Genomic DNA, 21,372 nt, shown 5'->3' with positions numbered 1-21,372 from the left:
TGTTCAAAGACGTTCCTGAATGTTTGTGTGAGAGAGAGCATTTCATACACATTTACCATAACTGTAAATACTGTGAAATGTGTCCTTATGACAGAAGGAAAGAGAGGAATATAAACTGTGCACTTAACAATGGTATATGAGTGTGTGTGTGCGAGAGAGAAAGCAATGGTTTATTTTGTGAGATTATTTTAATTGCGTGTGTGAGAGAAACACAGTATGATGCTTCAAAAATGGTTTGTTTGCACAAGGTTGGTCTCTTTCCCTGTGAGTGTGTGTGTGTCCATGTGTGTAGGTGCCATGGCTGCGGTGTGGGTGGGTGTGTCTGTCACATGGATCATCCATGTGACTTAAGACCTAATTGGTACATCACAGAGGAAGCTAAAATCTGTTCTAGTTAAAAGTATGCTAGCATGCTTCTCCGGAAGCTATACATGCTAGCATGCATCTTTAGATTTTATATCTGTAAGCACATATATGCTATCAATATAGCTATGAGCAGACTACATCTAATGTTGTTTCTGTCTGCCAGCATACTTCTTCTGAGAAGTGTCTAGTAGTATATTCTAGCTTTAGCCAAAGCACACCACTCATACTAGATGTAGCTACAAGCACACCACTCTTGCTAGCTGTAGCTACAAGCACACCACTCATACTAGCTGTAGCTACAAGCACACCACTCATATTAGATGTAGCTACAAGCACATCACTCATGCTTATATGCCCAATGCTATGTCAGCTAGCATACTTCTTCTGATGAAGCCTGTATCTACTAGCATGCTCCTGCTTCTGCTGCTCCATTTCTACACTTCATCTGAAGCCGTGTTGGCTAGCGCTAGTCCCCAGATGCTACAGTATGTTCACAAGCACAAAAAGTTGTATCTGTGTGTGAGTGTATCTGTTGACCAGCTTTATAAAGGTTGATACGTGCACTTCTTTATCTCAAAGTTTTTTGGCCTGCTTGTTGGAGCTATGCTTTTCAATTGTGTATCACATACAAAATACAATTAATGGGTGGACTCGTGGATTGACAATGCAGTTAATGGTAGTCTCAGTAAATTGGATTCTTCTTTCGTGCTGATTATCGCCGCAGGTTGTGGCTTTCTGTTGCATCCTCTTATATAACTACATTTGGCTTTGCAACTCTCGGTTGGTGTTAAGACAATTAGGCCTTTTTCTTGTAAATAATTATTTGCAAAGCCCTCACCAAAGTCTTAATGTTCTTGAGTCAGGCTTTAAAAGAGGGTGCAGAAGTCATGCTGTGTGGGCGGTGAAAACTCACATATGAAGGTAGAGCAGTTGAGCTACTGTTGGTAACACTGAGAAATGGTGGTTCACAAATTGAGTAAATGTGTGTTTTGAACAGGCTCTTGTAGTGCTGGTAACAGATACTAAGTGCTCAAGTTCACCACAGAAATTCAGTGTGGGACCCCTCTGATCTCATATTCAGTTGTGTGTTGTTGGGGCAAGTTAGGCAATTGCTTTTGGGCAGATCATCTTTTTCCTATGACTATACACATAACTCAAACAGTACAGCACAGTTGAAACAAGTTGTTGCCTTTCTGTGGGAGTGTGAAGGTCTTAAATTCACACCACAGTTGCTTCCATTGGTGGTTAGACGGCGAGGAGGAAACGACACAGTTCATAGATGGAGTAAATGATCTAATTTCTTCGACAAGCGCTTAGATAAAGTGCTGTTGTCAGATTAATTTCAGACCAGTTTCATCACAAACTTCACCACAAACGGTATTTAGCCCACAGCCAGTATGCCTGCCGTCCCACTGATTTCACAGCCAGTCATCTGTCAGTAGGCTAGCTCACACTTCCTCTTCTTAAGGGTGTCGAGACACTGCATGCAAAGGGAACGCAGGGTGCCGATGGTGGTGGTAGTCTACACTCTCCTGGGCCTGGGACCAGACTAACAGCCAATGAATGAACACTGAAAAGAGTTCAGGCTGCCTGTCGACATGCCATTCGGAAATGTATACAATGACCAGATTTGACGTGTAAGCTGGTGGTTGATAATATATATATAATATATCTATGTGTAAACATATAGGTCAAAAACAAAAGCCATAATCAAACTAATTCAATAATAAATGCAATTACAAACTTAGTACATATTGCAGGCTAAGGTAAGACCAGGTACTGATCTACAATAGTAAAACACCCTCATACACATGTACTGTATACAGCCAGAAGAATATAAGCACATCTACAATACTGAAACACCCTCATCCACATGTATACAGACAGGAGTATATAAGCACATTGACAATACTGAAACACCCTCATCCACATGTATACAGACAGGAGTATATAAGCACATTGACAATACTGAAACACCCTCATCCACATGTATACAGACAGGAGTATATAAGCACATTGACAATACTGAAACACCCTCATCCACATGTATACAGACAGGAGTATATAAGCACATTGACAATACTGAAACACCCTCATCCACATTTATACAGACAGGAGTATATAAGCACATCTACAATAGTAAAACTCGTTCCCAGTGATAGAGGTAGCTGACTCATTTATGTAGGGTTACTGTTATTCTAAATATATAACCTATAACAATATTCTATTTGAATTACATTAAGAAGGAAATGGGTATGACCCAATGTATGTGAATGCAGACATAACCTTGCACTGAGCTGCACGTTTTGGGCAGAACATGGCACACTGTTTCAGCTGTGTGTTTTGGGGAAAACGCTGCTCTGTTTCCTATGTCAGAAATATGTATGTACACACACACACACACACACACACACACACAAACACACACACACACACACACACACACACACACACAGCAGTCTGTTATTCAGAGACAGGTAGATGTGTGGCTTGGCATCGAGCGCCTAGACCAGCCAGATTAATGCAGCTGGTCTACCGGTGGCAGGTTTTTCATTTGATCCCAAATTAGCCCAGAGCTGCAGTCTAGTGTACAGTACAGCGACCTGTTATTCAAGAAAAGGTAGTTTGAGCGTTAGTCTGGGATACAGTACAGCGGCCTGTTATTCAGGAAAAGGTGGTTTGAGCGTTAGTCTGGGATACAGTACAGCGGTCTGTTATTTAGGAAAAGGTAGTTTGAGCGTTAGTCTGGGATACAGTACAGCGGTCTGCCATTCAGGAAAAGGAAGTTTGCCAACTCGGCTACCTGCTGGCAGATCTACATTGAAGCATTTCAGTGCGCCCACAGCCAGGTCACTGTGGCTGACATCGCCGTCAGTTTTTCCATTTTATCCCAAATGGGTTGAGAAGGGCAGTTCTATTTTGGCACGCAGTTCAGCAGTCTGGTCTTTAGGATCAGGTAGCTTTAAGGCCAGGTGTGATTTTGGCATCGCCCATGACAAGAGTTTACAGCCCTATACCTTATTGTCTCTATATGTATATGTGAATGCATATTTGGCCAAATGAGACTAAGCATTGAGTAAACCAGACTAGTAAGGTGGTGATAGCTGCTTGAGAAGGCAGCATTTGAAAAGGATTGATTCAAAATGCGTCTGGAGTTATGGTGAAAATGTGAGGGACCGGACGGTCACCCCACGTTGTTTGGGAGGTTGCGACTGGACTGGGTGGTGTTGTTGGGAAGAAGGGTGCAGGAGATGGTGGCTTTCATATAAAAATATTCTTCTTTATTTACATGGGGATTATTTGGTGTCCACCCCGTAACATGTTTAAACAATAAACAAACATGTCTTCAAAAACACAAAGATGGCCGCACTTAAAGTGCTACAAACACTAAGGAGAACTAGGCATATTCTTGAGGCACCGATTCATTATTCACTGATTCACAAGTTCACTAGGAACATTTCACAGAGCACAGGTTAACAAGTTCAGAAGGAACATATTCAATACTTAGGTTCAGAAGGAACCTCTTCACAGCACAGGTTAGTAAGTTCAGAAGGAACATATTCAATACCTAGGTTCAGAAGGAACCTCTTCACAGCACATGGCTAACAAGTTCAGAAGGAACATATTCAATACTTAGGTTCAGAAGGAACCTCTTCACAGCACAGGTTAGTATCCACACAGCTAGACACCAATACACTTAACCTCACAGCAGGTAAGTGTTTTTCAGATTCTTTCAGCCTCTCATGCCTGCCTTCAAAGTTCTCCCATGGCCATCTCAAGAAAGTCTCCCCTCATGAACATGAGGCGCCCTTTAAATAGGGGCCGCCAGCTGAGTTCACTTGAGCCAATTTGGCCTCCCGGGTCCAGCCACTATGGTGGGGGAGCCCGGATCGAACCATTGTGGCGGGGGAGTCCACACCAGGGCCAAACTCCTCATGAGACGGTGAGAAGGGGAAGAAAATGTCACTTTCTCACAGAAACATACAGTGTCATGGTAACTTATTTAGGAAAAGGTAACTTGGCAGCACGGCACTGAATAACCAGACTGGCCAGATGATGGCGCCTCCTACGGGAGTCAGTGTTTGCCAAATGAATAGTCTGAATCCAGAATAGCCCAAAGCTCCAGCAGATTCTTTCAGAGGGGAAACAGCCCCCAAGGCCTGCATGTGCTTATGGCCTGACACACGTAGCTGTGATTAACACACAGGTGAAGTTCTCTCCTCAACTGGTCCACGCGTTGGCTGAGTGATGCAGTTTCCATGACGACACTCCATATTCATATCCACATTCAGACTGCATTTTTTCTGACACCAGAAGTGTCCAAACCTCCCAACTCCCACTCTCTCACCTTCAACCAGCTGCACCAGCGTTATAGTTACCAACAGTTAACCCACCCCCTACACAACACACGCACACACACACACACACACACACACTCCATCACCACAAACAGAAACCGAGACCAACAAAATGCCCACACACGCCCCAGGCAACATCTACTCTTAGCTCTCCCATTTTCTCAGTCTGTCTTCTCCTGTTTCGTATCGTTACAGGGATGACAAGCCTGAATGAAATTCCATTCAGTTGCTGTTGTTGCTGTGTGCTGTTGGTGGGAATTGTGTTTTGCCGGAATGAATTAGGAGTTAAGGAGTGTGTGTGACGATGCTTGTATCTCTGTGTGTGGTTTCGCATTCAAGAACAGACAAAGGTCTGTGGGTGGGGCTTAGCCACTGTGTTGTCCTATATCCCAGTGTCTTATAATGAGTTATGAACTCGACTATTTGAAGCGTATGTATATTAACACAATAATTCACTCACTGCTTGCAGTAAATGGTCTTTGTGGGCTCTGAAACAGAGATTTTAAAAGTGCTAGTGATGGCAACGCTGTTTCTGAGTCCTGGTGTATAAGGGATGAGATATTTATGAAAGGGCGGTTTAAAGCCAGGAATGTTTGTTTGACAACTAACAGAAAAAACAACAACATAGAAGACGTCAATTAGTGACAAATAGACTTTTTGAAAACCACATTCAAGTACATTTTAAAGGATTTTATCAGTTCAGTACACATTGCAAAAACAATTTTAGTATTTCAGCATAAAAGCTTTTAGGATTCTCTACATACTGCAGTAACACACTGGTGTATTTTCTCTCTAGGATAAAAAGAAGCCATGATTGTGTCCGTATTTTAAGCTTCACAGTAGTTAATAAGGTCTCGATGAAGGTAATATGTATTTACTTTGTGTGTAAATACATTTGAGCCATACAGCTTTCCCTGCATGTTTCTCTGAGGTCTCTGATTGGCTGCCTGCCAGGTTTTGTATGAAGCGAACGCAGCTGTGATCAAGGGATGAGTATTATATAACTCTGTTCACTCTATAAGGACCACTGCTGGTTAGAGAGCAGTACGTCTAATGCAGAAAATGTGCCACTCATGAATTCACTGGCAGGTATGAGACAGTACATGTGTGAAACAGCAATACCGTGTGCTTGTGTTAGACACAGCGATGCTTATGGCAAAACTGGCGAATCTTAGTATTAGGTACAAATGAGTGTGCTCGGGAAAGCACTGTGTGCCTGTGTGCATGCGTGTGTGTGTTGTGGTAAAAAATACTGATAGTGTAGTGAGAAGCAGCAGTGTATGTATGTATGTATGTGTGTGTGTGTGTGTGTCTGTGTCTGTGTGTGTATCTGTATGTAGGGGTTCAGTGTATCAGAGTGTGTATGTATGTTTACCCAGTATCCATATTATATTATAGGGACATACAGTATCACAATGCCTTATTATGACTGACATACATCTATATAACTATTTCTACATAGTAATGACTGCACCCATAAAGTGTTACATGTTATAGTAAAAGCCCTTACAACTTGAAGTAACAGAATGCACAATAAAGCTCTTTTACCTCTTTATAATGGCACTGATGAAATGTCAAATGCTGTTTATTCACCAAATGCTCTATATGGAGCCATATGTGACCCCCTACATAAGTTCATAATAGTTGTGTAGGGCTTACACAGCATCATCACTTTATGAGTGCAGTCATGTCTATTTATATATAGTTATATAGACTTATGTCTGACGCTGTGATGCATTATGAATACTTTATAAACATTTATGAATGTGTTTACTTTTAATGCTTTATGGATGCTGAGTTTCAGTGTAATTTCTTGTGGTGTTGAGGAAGGAAGTGTATGTGTGCATATCTTGTGCACGCATCCAGTAGCTTGTGTGTATGTGTGTGTCTTCAGCTGGGAAAAGCATGTGGTTGGATGAAACCACAAAGCCTATTGATTGTGTGGAGGAGGGAGAATGCATTTTTCCAGCTGGCTGAGGGGTCGGATTGGGACCTGGTGCTAACTCCTTAGCTGTGCTGGGGATGAGAAGAGAGGCCAAAATAATCCCCTTTCTATTCTCCAAAACTCCTCTCTTCTCTTCTCCTCTGGTCCTGTTCTGTTTGTTTCTGTTTTTCTATTCACTCCTCTTTTCATCTCTTCTGCTGTTCTGTTCTTTTTTTCCTGCTGTATCCATATTCTTTCGTCCATCTGTTACTTCCCCCTCCACCTGGAAGCATGTCAGTCTTTTTCTCTTCTTGGCCTGTCCTCTGCTTCTATTTGTATGTGTCCTTGTGTGTGTGTGTGTGTGTGTGTTCGTGTGAGTGTGTCCATGTGTGTGTTTATGCATGTATTTGTATTATATTTGTGTGTTCCATCTTACTCTTACTTTAATATATCCTTTCCTTTTCAGTTTGTGTTACTATATCTCCCCTCTCTCTCAGTCTCTCTCTCTGTGTGTGTGTGTGTGTGTGTGTGTACAGTATGTGCTCTCCCATGCTCTTAGTCCTCATCTCATACAGTCTTGCAGGGGCGTCGCTAGACAGTTATGGTTAGGAGGGCTGAACCATCTCCAGGGGGAATAAACGTTAGCAGAGAGTTATGGTTAGGAGGGCTAAACCATCTCCAGGGGGGAGAAACATTAGCAGAGAGTTATGGGTTAGGAGGGCTTAGCCATCTCCACGGGGGAGAAACAATTGCCTCAGAGTGTCTGTTCATCATTAACTTTTAGGTGACAAGCATTGCACACCCAACTGGTTAAACAAACAGCTTCTTGGCCAGGCTGGTACACAGTAAATCTCATTAAGATTTGCATTGATAGGATCTACTGACCTAAATGCTATTCATCAGCTCATTCATCAGGTGCTTTAATAGAATTTAGAAATTGTATTTATTGTGTGCATATAGATCTATTTATGTTCTATTTATTCTTGCTGCCTCTGATTAAGAATTTTTGAACGACAATGATAACTGATAGCTTTGATAGTGAAGCACATCTGTTTTTTTTTGGGGGGGGGGGGCAGACAGTACTTTTATGGGGGCTAAAGCCTTGTGACACGCCTGCAGTCCACAACTCATTGAAATAGCATTAATCTGTTCCCCTTTCTCAACATAATAGCTGGCCTATTACAGAAATCAATCAGCGTTTTTTCTGTTACCAATACTGCTGTTAATTTGTGCCTTTATAATGGCAGCTCTTTCACCACAGAATGATGTGTGAATGCAGTGTGCTACAGGAGAACATGGTTCGATTATAAACTCTGATTGCTGAACAGATGTTTTTTTGTGTTGTTTTTTTTATTTGTGAGTGCACAGGTTGCATCAGAGGCAAATCGCATAAAAATAGTATCACATTCTTAATTCTTAATAATTCTATAATTTAATTAACTAGTCTTGCTGTGGTGGTGAAATAGTGGTACAACAGGCAGAAATAGAAGATACACAAACAAAATGATATTGTTATAATTATTATTGTAGTTTTCTCTTCTTAGTCTTAGTCGGGAATATGGCTCATCCATGGCAATATTTGACAGCAGCTTTGGAGCTGTGGTGTGTAGCCGCTAGCTGAACACAGCAGAGGCTAAAAGACTTGAGTACTGCCCAAAGCACTAAAGAGGACATGTTAGCAAAGACATGAGTAAGCCCAAAGCACTAAAGAGCACATGTTTAGCAAGCTTATTATCCAACCACATGTTTTTGCTTATCACCAAAGCCACAGCTGTTCTGTGAAGCAACTGTGCAGAGGATTTTGGTGGGGAAAAAAAGAAACAAGATTTAGATTCAGATTTAAATGTATGACAAATGTGTGTCAAATGTACATCATACATGTTGGCTTGGAAACACACATGTGGGAAAAATCTGAGAATCAGATTACTCATAAATTTAGTAAACAGATGAACTTACCAACCAGTGATTTTAAATTAGTAACTTAATCTTGGACTGTAACTAAACAGAGAACTCTGAGTGACAGTGGCAGAATAGACTAGTTAGGCAAACAAATGTGGATAAATGTTGGAAGTGTCAGCTGCACACACACATGTTAGAGACACACACACACACACACACACACACACACACACACACATGTTAGAGACACACACACACACACACATGTTAGAGACACACACACACACACACACATGTTAGAGACACACACACACACACATGTTAGAGACACACACACACACACACATGTTAGAGACACACACACACACACACATGTTAGAGGCACACACACACACACACACATGTTAGAGGCACACACACACACACATGTTAGAGGCACACACACACACACACACACATGTTAGAGGCACACACACACATGTTAGAGACACACACACACACACACACACACACATGTTAGAGGCACACACACACACACACACACATGTTAGTGACACACACACACACACACACACACACATGTTAGAGGCACACACACACACACACATGTTAGTGACACACACACACATGTTAGAGGCACACACACACACACACACATGTTAGTGACACACACACACATGTTAGAGGCACACACACATGTTAGAGACACACACACACATGTTAAAGACACACACACACATGTTAGAGACACACACACACACACACATGTTAGAGACACACACACACATGTTAGAGACACACACACACATGTTAGAGACACACACACACACACATGTTAGAGGCACACACACACACACACATATTAGAGGCACACACACACACACACATGTTAGAGGCACACACACACACATGTTAGAGGCACACACACACACACATGTTAGAGACACACACATACATGTTAGAGACACACACACACACACACACATGTTAGTGACACACACACACACACACATGTTAGAGACACACACACACACACACACACATGTTAGAGGCACACACACACACACACACACATGTTAGAGGCACACACACACACACACACATGTTAGAGACACACACACACATGTTAGAGACACACACACACACACACATGTTAGTGACACACACACACACACATGTTAGAGGCACACACACACACACACATGTTAGAGGCACACACACACATGTTAGAGGCACACACACACACACATGTTAGAGGCACACACACACACACATGTTAGAGACACACACATACATGTTAGAGACACACACACACACACATGTTAGTGACACACACACACACACACATGTTAGAGACACACACACACACACACACACACATGTTAGAGGCACACACACACACACACACACACATGTTAGAGACACACACACACATGTTAGAGACACACACACACACACACATGTTAGTGACACACACACACACACACACACATGTTAGAGGCACACACACACACATGTTAGAGACACACACGCACACACATGTTAGAGGCACACACACACATGTTAGAGGCACACACACACACACATGTTAGAGGCACACACACACACACATGTTAGAGGCACACACACACACACACATGTTAGAGACACACACACACACACACACATGTTAGAGGCACACACACACACACACATGTTAGAGGCACACACACACACACATGTTAGAGGCACACACACACACATGTTAGAGGCACACACACACACACACATGTTAGTGACCGCTAACCTGCTGTTTCTGTCCTCTCTTCTCCATTCTGCTCTTCTCCTCTAATCACCTCTTCTCTCCCTTCATCTCTTCGCTCACCTCCACACCTCTCTCTTCTCTTCTCCCTACTGTCTTTTCTTATCATCCTTTCTCCTTTCCTCTTCTCTTCTCATCCCCTCTTCTCTCCCTTCATCTGCCCCCCCTCTCTTCTCCCCTCATCGCCTCTTTTCTTCTCTCCCCTCCACGCCTCTCTCTCCTCTTTTTATCTTCTCTTCTCCTTTACTGTCTTATCCCCTGCTATCCTCTGTTTTCCTGTCATCTCTCACCTCACTTATTTCCTTCTCTCCTCCCCTTTTGCCCTCCTCTCCTGCCCTCCCTCTTTAGCCCAGCAGTATCCCCCCTCCCCCCCGTCTCCATGTTTCGGTGAGGCACGGCGCCCCCCCAGGAGCATGAAGAGCCTACCAGGCGGGCGGCCGCAGTACCCATTCCCCCCCATCCACACCCACGACCCGCGCTACACCCCCTACCTGCTGAGCCCGACGGAGGGCAGCTTCCCCCTGGACGCCCATGTGTCCCCCCGCACCTCCCTCCACTCCGACTGCCTGGTGATGGCGCCAGGCCTGCTGCCCCCCAGCGCCGCGCTGCCAGCCGAGCACGTCTCCAGCAGCACCTTTCCCAGAATGCACTACAGCTCGCAGTACTACAACTCCATCCCGCGGGAGGACTGCGTCGCCCTCACGCCCACCGTCGCCCACGCACCCATGTCCTTCTCCTCCTCCGGCGTCACCCATCACCACCAACAACAACACCATCACTACGGCAACGCCCTGTCCGGTCACCACGGCAATCCACGTGGCAACCGCCTCCAGTCGGGCCTGATGGACCAGATGGAGAAACAGCGGCCCGTGCAGCGCGAGGGTTTCCACACGCTGCAGTACCAGCGCGGTACCGGCGAGAGCCCCGGAAGGATCCGGCACCTGGTGCACTCCGTCCAGAAGCTCTTCACCAAGTCGCACTCGCTGGAGGGCAAGGCCAACGGCAGCCGCACCGACAGCATGCACCACCAGCACCACCACTCCTCCTCCACCTCCTCCAAGCACGGCGGGAGCGGCAAGCGCAGCAAGAGCAAGGAGCGTCGTCACCGCTCGTCTGGCGACTGGTGGAGCTCCGACGACAACCTGGACAGCGATGGCACCTTCCGCACGCACGGCATGCTGCGAGCGCGGCAGCAGGCGGTAGCCAGCGAGCACGCGGTTCAACACTGCCCCCCGCTGGAGCATACGAGCGGCCACTTTGGCCGTCTCTCGCTCAAGACCTCCAAGAGCAGCGGCGACATCAAGTGCTCAGCCTGCAAGGGCGCGCCGCCCGACGGGAAGTTCCTGAAGAGGAGCTCCTGGTCCACGCTGACCGTCAGCCAGGCCAAGGAGGCATACAGGAAGTCATCGCTCAACCTGGACAAGCCCTCCTCGCTGCACCACGAGCACATGGGCCACCGCCTGCACCACTACCTGCAGGTGAGTCACATGACCTACAGCAGGGCTTCTCAAGCCTGCTTCAGGGGCCAGGGCATACTTCCTGCTTCAGGGGCCAGGGCATACTTCCTGCTTCAGGGGCCATCTTGTACTGTACACTTCTTGTCTCCATCTTTCTCTGCTCCATATACCTGACTGAACTCATCAATGGTACTCTTCATTACCTGAACACACCTACTTCAAGAGTATTACAACTACATTATCAATCAGGAGTGCGTGACGCACTGCTTGGATATACAGACAGTATGCTGTGCTGGTTGGGGTGGGGGTGGGGTTCTTAATCGTCGTTCAGGGCCGCCCTGGTCTACATGTTTACCATCTGTGCGTGCTCTGAATGAACTAATCAGTAGCGCTGTTGACTCTCTGAACACATCGGACTTGGCCAATTTAGAGCCTGGTAATTACACTGACTTTAATCATGTGCGCTTGGAACAGGGAAAGAGAGACTGTATTCTGTGCAGAGCAGAGCAGAGCAGGGAGACCCCAGGAGTAGGACTGAGAACTCCTGACCTGCAGGAATGCCCATCTATCTCCATACTCACACAAGGGCCAGGTGCACAGACACAGACCTGCACCGTAGCACTATGGCGCCTTAGTGAGAGAAGTGAAGTGCCCTCTTGGCAGATGGAGAATGTCATTTATCATGACGATAATGCCTCCATTATAATGAACAGAAAATGTATGCAGGTGTCAAAGAGTATGTGAGCGTTTGCCACTCATTACGTGTGCACTTGGCCCTGATAACCTTAGATCCACAAATTATGAATTGAAAGGTGAAGTGAACTCTGTTGCAGTAGAGCATTTCACAAGGATGGTCTGACCCCCGTCCCCCCCCCCCCCAAAGTTATCTACTGCGACGTAATGTGGTAATTTATTAAGCTCATTGCTGCTTGCCAAAAATGGATTTGAAGACACAAGATTATTATCTTAAAAATGTTCATTCATCCATTTTTTATTTGCTTTCTTATTAATCTGTCTGTGTTTCTCTTGATCTCCCTTCTCTTCCTACTTCCTGTTCCTGTAAAAACAACAACACAAGAGTTTGAGTACAAAAGCATTGATTTGTGGATATGATTTGGAGTGCCGTTTTCTAAACATGACATATGTCAGATATTGCTAGCAACATGTAGTTATTATTTAATGAAATATGAATATGTGACAAGTAAACAACAGAAACCTCTATTCTCAGGGACAGCTCATTCTGTGGGTTTTCCAAACTCAAAAGACGATTTAAAGTTAAAGTTTATTTTAATACAGTAAAACAAATATGTATTTAATATATTTAAATTAAATGTAATACAGTAAAACAAATGTGTATCTTTCATATTATGTCACTCTTGCACTGTGATTAAATAAATCTCTTTAATTTTGTCCCGATAATAATGAAGTACTTACCCAGAGAAAGAGAGAGAGAGAGAGAGGGGATCTTACTGCACTTCGGGCACTTAATGCCAATTAATGTGTGATTAAACGAAAGGGCAGACTTGTGTGTCACTGTCTGTTGTGGTTATTAGAGTTCATTGCGGCTGTAACTAATGCATTTGTACGGCAAGCTATAAAACATAAAGATGTAAAAATCATCCAGCCTCACAATCGATTTGACACAGAAATACTCAAATCGCGTTTACATACGACATCATAAATAACACTAGGGCATCAGAAGGCAGGCTGCTGAACTACTGTGTGTTTTCCTTCCCTGCCCATCTGAGGATGGCTCTCAGGTGTTTGCATAGATAGACACAGAAACGTATTTCGCAGGTTTTGCATACTCACACCACCTATTGTGCCACTTTCGCCTATTTAAGTCACTTGTCGTATGTTTGTGGACAGACCTATTGTAATGATAACTGCATTTGACATGACAAATACCACTATGGCTATATGCTTTTTGACCGTGGTTGTTGGGTATTAGTATACACAAACACAAATAGAAGTTTGTGTTTTTCCTAATTAGTCAGTGCTGATCTTGTTTCCTGGTGAAGGTATTGAGGCTTCCTGACCTTCCTTTCTAGTCTTAATCAGCTGCAGGACAATTATCAGCCACCTTCTTCTGTAAGGCCAAAATCAGACGGGCTGGCCACATGAAAAGCTTACAACATTACAAAATGATAAAACTGATTTGGGCAAAGGATTTGGCTGGCTGTGGGGTTACGATTAAGATCAAGATGATGTTATTGCCATTTCAACGTTAGATACAGATTTGATTTGGTGAGTCAAGATAAGACCAAGGAGACCAACCAGACAACAAGGAAAACATAAAAGATTAAGAATTAAGTGAATAAATAAATGTTATTATTTGATCATTATTATTGAAATGATGTTGATATTTACTCAATACTATAGAATACTACTATGAATGAATACTGATGTGGTTTCAAAATGATTGGTTAGCTGCAGTGCAGTTACAATTGATTGGCCGTGGTGTCATGCTAATGTTAATAGCGTCTTGTTGTTACATGCCCATGAAATGGAGCCACAATCCATAACAAACAGATCTTGCTGAGCTTTGAAAGGTTAGCGGGACAATTGTTTTTTTTTAGCATTTTCAGAACATCCTGAGATAATGGTGCTGGGCTCTGTGGACTTCTGTAAGTTAGGTAAATTGGTTTGCCATAGTTCACTCTTCCATTTCACAGTGATGTGACAACAAAGTTGAAGAGGTCTGTTGTTCCGCTGTTGCTTGTAGCTTATTGGTTGGTATTGGCATTCATGTGGGTATTTATATTTTTATTTGTGTGTTTGTTTGTTTATCTTGGGGCTTTTCAGTCTTTATTTGGACAGTAGGGAGGGACAGAATGAGAGGGGGTGAGAGATGAGGTGTATGACTTGGAAACGGCCGCAGGTTGGACTCGAACCTGGGACCTCATAGGCACTGAGGCCTTATGTGGTATTTTCTTTTTTGGGGGGGGGTGTGTGATACAGGTTCCTGGGGACGAGTGGAGTGGTTACCCTGGCGACCGGGACGAGGAGATTCCCTGCCGGAGGATGCGGAGCAGCAGCTACGTGAAAGCCATGGGAGACGAGGAGAGCGCAGGAGAGTCCGACACAAGTCCCAAGAGTTCCCCGCAGAAGGCCGTCCGCCCTGACGCCCTCGTCCTCAAGTCGGCCATACAAAGACCACACCTAGACCCCCAAAGGTACATGTGCATTAACTTCACTGCCTTATAGTCTCTTCACAACATGAATGATGTTAAATGTCAAATTCATTCTGCAAGTCTACCATATAGATGCCACTTTCAGACAAACGTGCACGTTGTTTTACACCCATTTCGTAACCCTGATGACAAGATGGTACATTTCTTGTGCAAGCACTTACGATGTCCAAGTCCTTAAGTCATAGAGGCCATAGAGACCACACCTAGACCCTAAAAGGTACATGTGTAATTTGACCCCCACCTTCAGCCAAACCTTGAGCCACAAAGGTGCCTGGCTTTTTTACACTGTGCCACACCCAAACCTACAGCCCCCAGGATTTTATAACACATAGGATTATGTCCGTATGTGCTGTAAGCAACACACACACACACACACACATACACATACACACGCACACACACACACACACACACACACACACACACACACACACACACACACACACACACACACACACACACACACACACACACACACACACATACACACACACACACACACACACAAACACACACCAGTAGGTTTGCCACAGAAGAGAAGAGAGAAGCTTCCCCCTCCCCTCTTCCTTCCTCTCTCTCCTGCTGTCACCTCACGTCTTCATCTGGTCAAGAGTGTCATGGTACGTTGCACAGATGTGGAACCCCAGCGACTATTGAGTCAGACACACACACACACACACACACACACACACACACACACACACACACACACACACACACACACACACACACACACACACACACAGATACTTCACCTCTCTTTTCTCCTCCTCTCCTCACACTGGTGTTTCTCTCCCCACTGTCTTTTCGGGTGTCCTCTCCCCTGTAGTCTCTCCTGATATGCGCCTCCTTCCCAGTGCCACAACAGAGTAAACAGTTACTTTCATTTCCACTCGCCCTCTTTTCACCTCTCATCTAGTGTGTCTTTGGCCCTCTCTTCTTCCTCTCTCCTCTCCTCTCCTCCATTCTTCCTATTTTCTTCCTCTCCTTTCCTCTCTTCTTCCTCTCTCCTCTCCTCTCTTCTTCCTCTCTCCTCTCCTCCCTTCTTCCTCTCTCCTCTCCTCCCTTCTTCCTCCCTTCTTCCTCTCTCCTCTCCACTCCACTTAGCCTAGACTACCATCTGCAGATCTCTCGTGACCTTCACCATCTCCCCAGCAGTAGCATAGCATAGCGGAGAACAGTACAGTCTCTTGCCTTTTAAGTCCGCCTCTTCTTTCCACTCATCATGTTTTCTGTCCTGTCTTGTCTCTCATTCTCTGTGTGTGCTCTCATCATGTCCTCTGTCCTGTCCTGTCTCTTATCCTCTCTCTCTCTCTCTCTCTCTCTCTCTCTCTCTTTCTCTCTCTCTCTGTGCGCTCTCATCATGCCCTCTGTCCTGTCCTGTCTCTTATCCTCTCTCTTTCGATTGCCCCCTTCCCCAATCCCTCAGAGTTACTGTCCTTCTTTATCTACAAAGGCCTCTCATGTCCACTGTCCAGTCTTATCCTCTCTCTCCCCCCCCCCTCCCTCCCTCCAGCCAAGGCTACCATCTGCAGACCTCCCGTGACATGCGCCCCCTCCCCAGTGTGAATTTGGACCCCCCCACCTCGTACCACCCGCCCCCTTACCGCTCCCGCAACCAGAGCTACATGCGTGCAGTGAGCACGCTCAGTCAGGCGAGCTGCGTGAGCCAGGTGAGTTGAGACAGATACACCTCAACACACACACTCATGTATACACATACATTCTTACACACACACACACACACATATTCTGACTTACACACACACTCTCATACATGTATCCACACACACTCACATTAATTCAAATACACACACATATACATATACACTCTCTTTCACTCACACACATGCACACGTCTCTCTCCCTCTCTCTCACACACACATACCCACACACACACTCACATGTATTCAAATATACACACACATACCAACACACACTCACACATACACATACAAATACACAGACACATACTCTTTCTCTCTCTCACACACACACACACACACACACACACACATACAAGTACACATTCCCTTCACACATGCACACACACACAGACACAGGCACGCACGCACACAGACAAGCGCTGCAAACCAACATACACACATTAGACCTCCGCACATATATTTCCCGACCAGAATGCACACACACAAACACACACACACCCCTAACACAGCCCAAACACTGCAGTCTGACCTTCTTGACCCCAGCCCAAACACTGCAGTCTGACCTTTCACATCTTACTGACCCCAGCCCAAAGACTACAGTCTGACCTTTCACCTCACCACACAACTTTCAACTCTGTAGTCTGTCCTTCTCTTACTGACCCCAACCCAAACACTGTAGTCTGGCCTTACTGATCATAGCCCAAACACTGCAGTCTGACCTTATTGACCCCAGCTCAAACACTGCAGTCTGACCTTCCTGACCCCAGCCCAAACACTGTCTGGCGTTCTCTTACGGACCATTTCAGATAATTAAATTGCCCTTACCTGGACCGTGCCTCACACACACACAATGTAATGTATTGTTTGTAGAGACAAAACAACCAGCACCTCAGACCAGTATTCCCAACACACACACAAACACACATGTACACACACATACACGCACACGCACACACACATCTAACATATCTATGGCTTTTGCTTGACAACAAGTGAAGATCAGAGAGGCACATGGAACATGTGCCCAACTCCTAAACCATGGATCCTGTACGAGCTTTTTCGTTGGAACCCCTGGTAGGCTCCTTTCACCTTAAACCACCTGTGGTTTGTCCATATTCTCTCCCAGATATGGCCTTAAATGTCAGCATCCAAGACTTCTCACTGACTTAAAACAGTGCATCAAAGCCAAATCTGACCTAGAGTCAACTGGTGTCCTGGCACATTGCACATACGTTTGCACACCAGTGTCATACTTGACAATGTGCTGTTCCCTGATTGTACAGCAACAGTGCTGTTGAGTGAAAACCACAAACCCACACACACACACAAGCAGAGCCACCCCAGTGCTTCTGAGCAAGGTTATTATAGTTTTGCATTTTTCACTAGTTTTTATTTTTATTTCGTTTTGACTTTTTGTTTTCAATTTCAGTTTAGTTTTAATTAGTTCTTAAAGCGGGTTTGCTAGTTTAGTTTAGTTTCTATTTTTTGAAAATGCTTAGTTTGAGTTTAGTTTTTATTCGTTTCAGTATTAGTTTTAGTCTTTACCACGGAATGCAAAAGACCAAGGGGGGGCCAGTCAGGGAAGCTTATTTTTTTTGCTTGCAAAACAAAATGCTCAAAATGAATAGAAGATACAAGCTATAATAAATAATATGTAATACAAACTCACCAAACATACCATTTTAAAAAAAGTATTCACAGGACAGATGAACAGCCATCCACAAAAGACAACTATGAAAGATCTGTGTCAGACGTGTGTCAGTCAGAATTTGCGCCTGTTCAAACAGACAGGAGACAGCGAGACGGTGAGGCAGCGACGAGCTGTGCCTCATCTCAGATTGCGCAATCCCTCACAAACTGGGTTGAGCGCATGCGTAGAACCTATTTAGTTTTGCTGATCTGACGTAAAGCCGCAGTGAAAAAGCACGGAGAGGAGGCAAACAGTACCAAAGGCATACGCTGTACCTCTGCTTCAATGAAGGGAGCATGCGAGAGCCCAACGGTCGGGTTTATGCTTGTTCTGCGTATATTTTACCTTGACTACGAAAATGGAAGATTCTATAGCTAAGCTAAAGCATTTCTCATAACTCGACTTTCAATCAAAACGTGAATTGATCAATAATGGGAGACCAATGCTGTAGCTAAAAGGTATGCTTCAAACGACAGGACAGAAGATAACTCAGTCGATTTCTCACACCCAAAGCCAAATTGCTTTGAACATATTTTTAACCTCAAGAATAGATTTAGGTTTTGGACGTACAGCGGAGACCCTCAGGGGGCCTGTGCAACTTCGTAAGAGTTAATATTCACGAGTGCATAATCACACATATTAACACGAGTTCATCACAAGCTAGCAGCTGCCAACTGTATGTAGCTACCTTACCTATGTGTGTGTAAAGAATGCTGATATGAAAAACAACCAGTAGTCAATGTGCACGCTGCCAATTGAATGGTGATTTAAGCTACTGTATTGGGTTTATATATTTGTAAATCTGACTCTGAAGTGCCTCACCAGCAGCCACGAACCTCACCGCACGTTACTTTTCCAAGTAGCCTAATCCCAAATAGGACTGTCGCTTTCTCCCGACTTTTGCCGCCATGAAACCAGGTGAGGTACGGCGGAAGATAGACTAAATTGTATTAAATACATTGACAAAGACGAAAACTAAGGACATTTTCTCTATAATTCTATTTTATTTTAGTTAGTTTTGTAAAGACACAATACAGTTTCAGTTAGTTTTCATTTTTTTATAAAGCCTCGTTTTTATTTTATTTATTATTTATATTTATTTCAGTTAACGACAAAAAAAAATCACACCTCGTTTTCGTTTTTTCGTTAGTTTTCGTTAACTATAATAACCTTGCTTCTGAGTAGATCCCACACACCCACACACATATGTACACACACACACACACACACCTACACACACACACACACTCACAGACACACACACGGACAGAAAACTCACCTGTTTTGAGAGTGGAGTATAAACTACTGCATTCAAACCAGGACAGGACTGCTTATTGGCTGACAAGTCTACAATGGGATTATCCTGGTTCGGGAGTGAAAAGTAGGTTTATTGCGTTTCAAGGCTTGACAGTAGGCTTATTCGCCTTCAGAAGTACAGACTAGGTTTCACAGAGTTTCGCACAAGAACAGTGGGCCTCATCCATGTGTAACATGCTGTAAGTATTTCAATTTATAATTTCTTCAGAGAAGATTATTTGCTTGTTTTATCAGATGATATTCATTCCATCACCTTAAATTGTAAATTCTAAATGTAAAAGAATTATACGATAATGTGATTGTGTTGTTGTACTGGTGTTGCTGGTAGATTTAAAAAAAATTAAGACTGAGCTAGAATGACATCTAGCTGTGGATTCATGGTTGCTATTAGTCACAAGATCCTATTCAAGATGTGTCAGTTCCCCTTAGATTCAAGGTTCTAGCTGTTGCTATTAAAAGTTGTCCTCAGATTAAAGGTTTTAGCTGTGTAATAAGGATTGCCTTTACATTTAGGGTTTTAGCTGTGCAATAAGGACTGCCTTAGCATTTAGGGTTTTAGCTGTGACATGGGTTGATTGTACTCTTAGGTTTCACTATATATGATACAGGAGATGTAGTTTAGGAATGAGAATTCCTGTCAGACACTGTGTTGTAGTTAGTGGAGGGGTAAGCGTTTCCATAGGGACAGGTGTCTAGGAAGGACCAAACATTCCATGCTGTGTTTTATCTGTGTCTCTATTCATTCTCAACTCTTTGTTCATGTTTCTGCGTGCTGAAGTTTATTGATGTGTCTGATTCTAGTTCACAAGAAACAGTTTGCACGTCTCACTGTGACAAGGTGAGCCGTTTGGCTGTGTTGTTGTCTGCGTGCTAACCTTCCTTTCATATTCATCGCGTAAAGGGGAAGCATCAGAGTGAGAGAGAGAATGGAAGAGGAAAAACTAAGGACTGCTATTCCTGTTTTTGTCTCTCAGGTGAGTGAGACTGAGATCAATGGCCAGTTTGAGTCAGTTTGCGAGTCCGTTTTTAGCGAACTAGAGAGTCAGGCCATGGGCGCGCTGGACCTGCCTGGCTCCTTCCGCACGCGGAGCCACAGTTACCTGCGTGCAATACAGGCGGGGTATTCCCAAGACGATGACTGCCTGCCCTCCGTGACATCCTCCACTGTCACATCGACTCTCAGATCCACAACAGGTAACGAAACGCTGGGCCCTTCGCCACTTGCCACCACCATGCCCGAGAACTCCCCCCTCCCCCTCAACCCTCCTCCTGAGAGAGTCAGTCTGTCAGTCAGCCAGCCAGCAGTGAGAGGCTTTTTAGTCCCACATGCTCACCCCTGTGCTGCACTGTGCTGCGCTGCCTCACCCTCCCCTCACACCTGCGCGTCTGCAGGGGGAGGCCTGTTGCCTGTCGGATGCCTGCTTACCATCAGTGGATATCTCTGTCGGCTCCTGTCCCCGTCCCCATGTGTCTGTTTTCAATCCAGTGCTTTGTGTTGGGGCGGGGGTGTTGGGAAATGGTTTGGGATGGGGGTGGGGATGGGGATGAAGGGGGTGGGTCTTGCTTGCATCCTTGTGCACGATTCATACATCATTCTCTACAATTCCCTGCTTGGTCTTGTGTGCTGGGCGATGTCTGGGATGTGGGGGTGGGGTGATGAGTCTTGTCAAGAAAAAAAAAAAAAAAAACAATGTGTGAC

At 44.6% G+C, this 21,372-nt stretch overlaps 1 protein-coding gene across 2 annotated transcripts in view; it reads left to right on the top strand.

Moving 5' to 3' along the window:
• The window catches only part of LOC116223893 (disks large-associated protein 2), a 59,203-nt gene that overhangs the window by 9,956 nt on the left and 27,875 nt on the right, over positions 1-21,372 (top strand). The window contains exons 2-5 of one of the 2 annotated variants that reach the window (XM_031581313.2): positions 10,697-11,826; positions 14,767-14,981; positions 16,516-16,672; positions 20,575-20,647. In XM_031581313.2, the coding sequence (XP_031437173.2) occupies positions 10,762-11,826; positions 14,767-14,981; positions 16,516-16,672; positions 20,575-20,647 (1,510 nt within the window). In that variant the 5' untranslated portion in view covers positions 10,697-10,761. Of the gene's footprint in view, positions 1-10,696; positions 11,827-14,766; positions 14,982-16,515; positions 16,673-20,574; positions 20,868-21,372 lie in introns of both variants that reach the window. The other variant, XM_031582174.2, reaches the window with a different exon arrangement.

Source organism: Clupea harengus, chromosome 15 (genome assembly GCF_900700415.2).
Source record: "Clupea harengus chromosome 15, Ch_v2.0.2, whole genome shotgun sequence".
Lineage (NCBI taxonomy): Eukaryota > Metazoa > Chordata > Actinopteri > Clupeiformes > Clupeidae > Clupea > Clupea harengus.
This window is presented reverse-complemented; position numbering and strand designations above follow the sequence as displayed.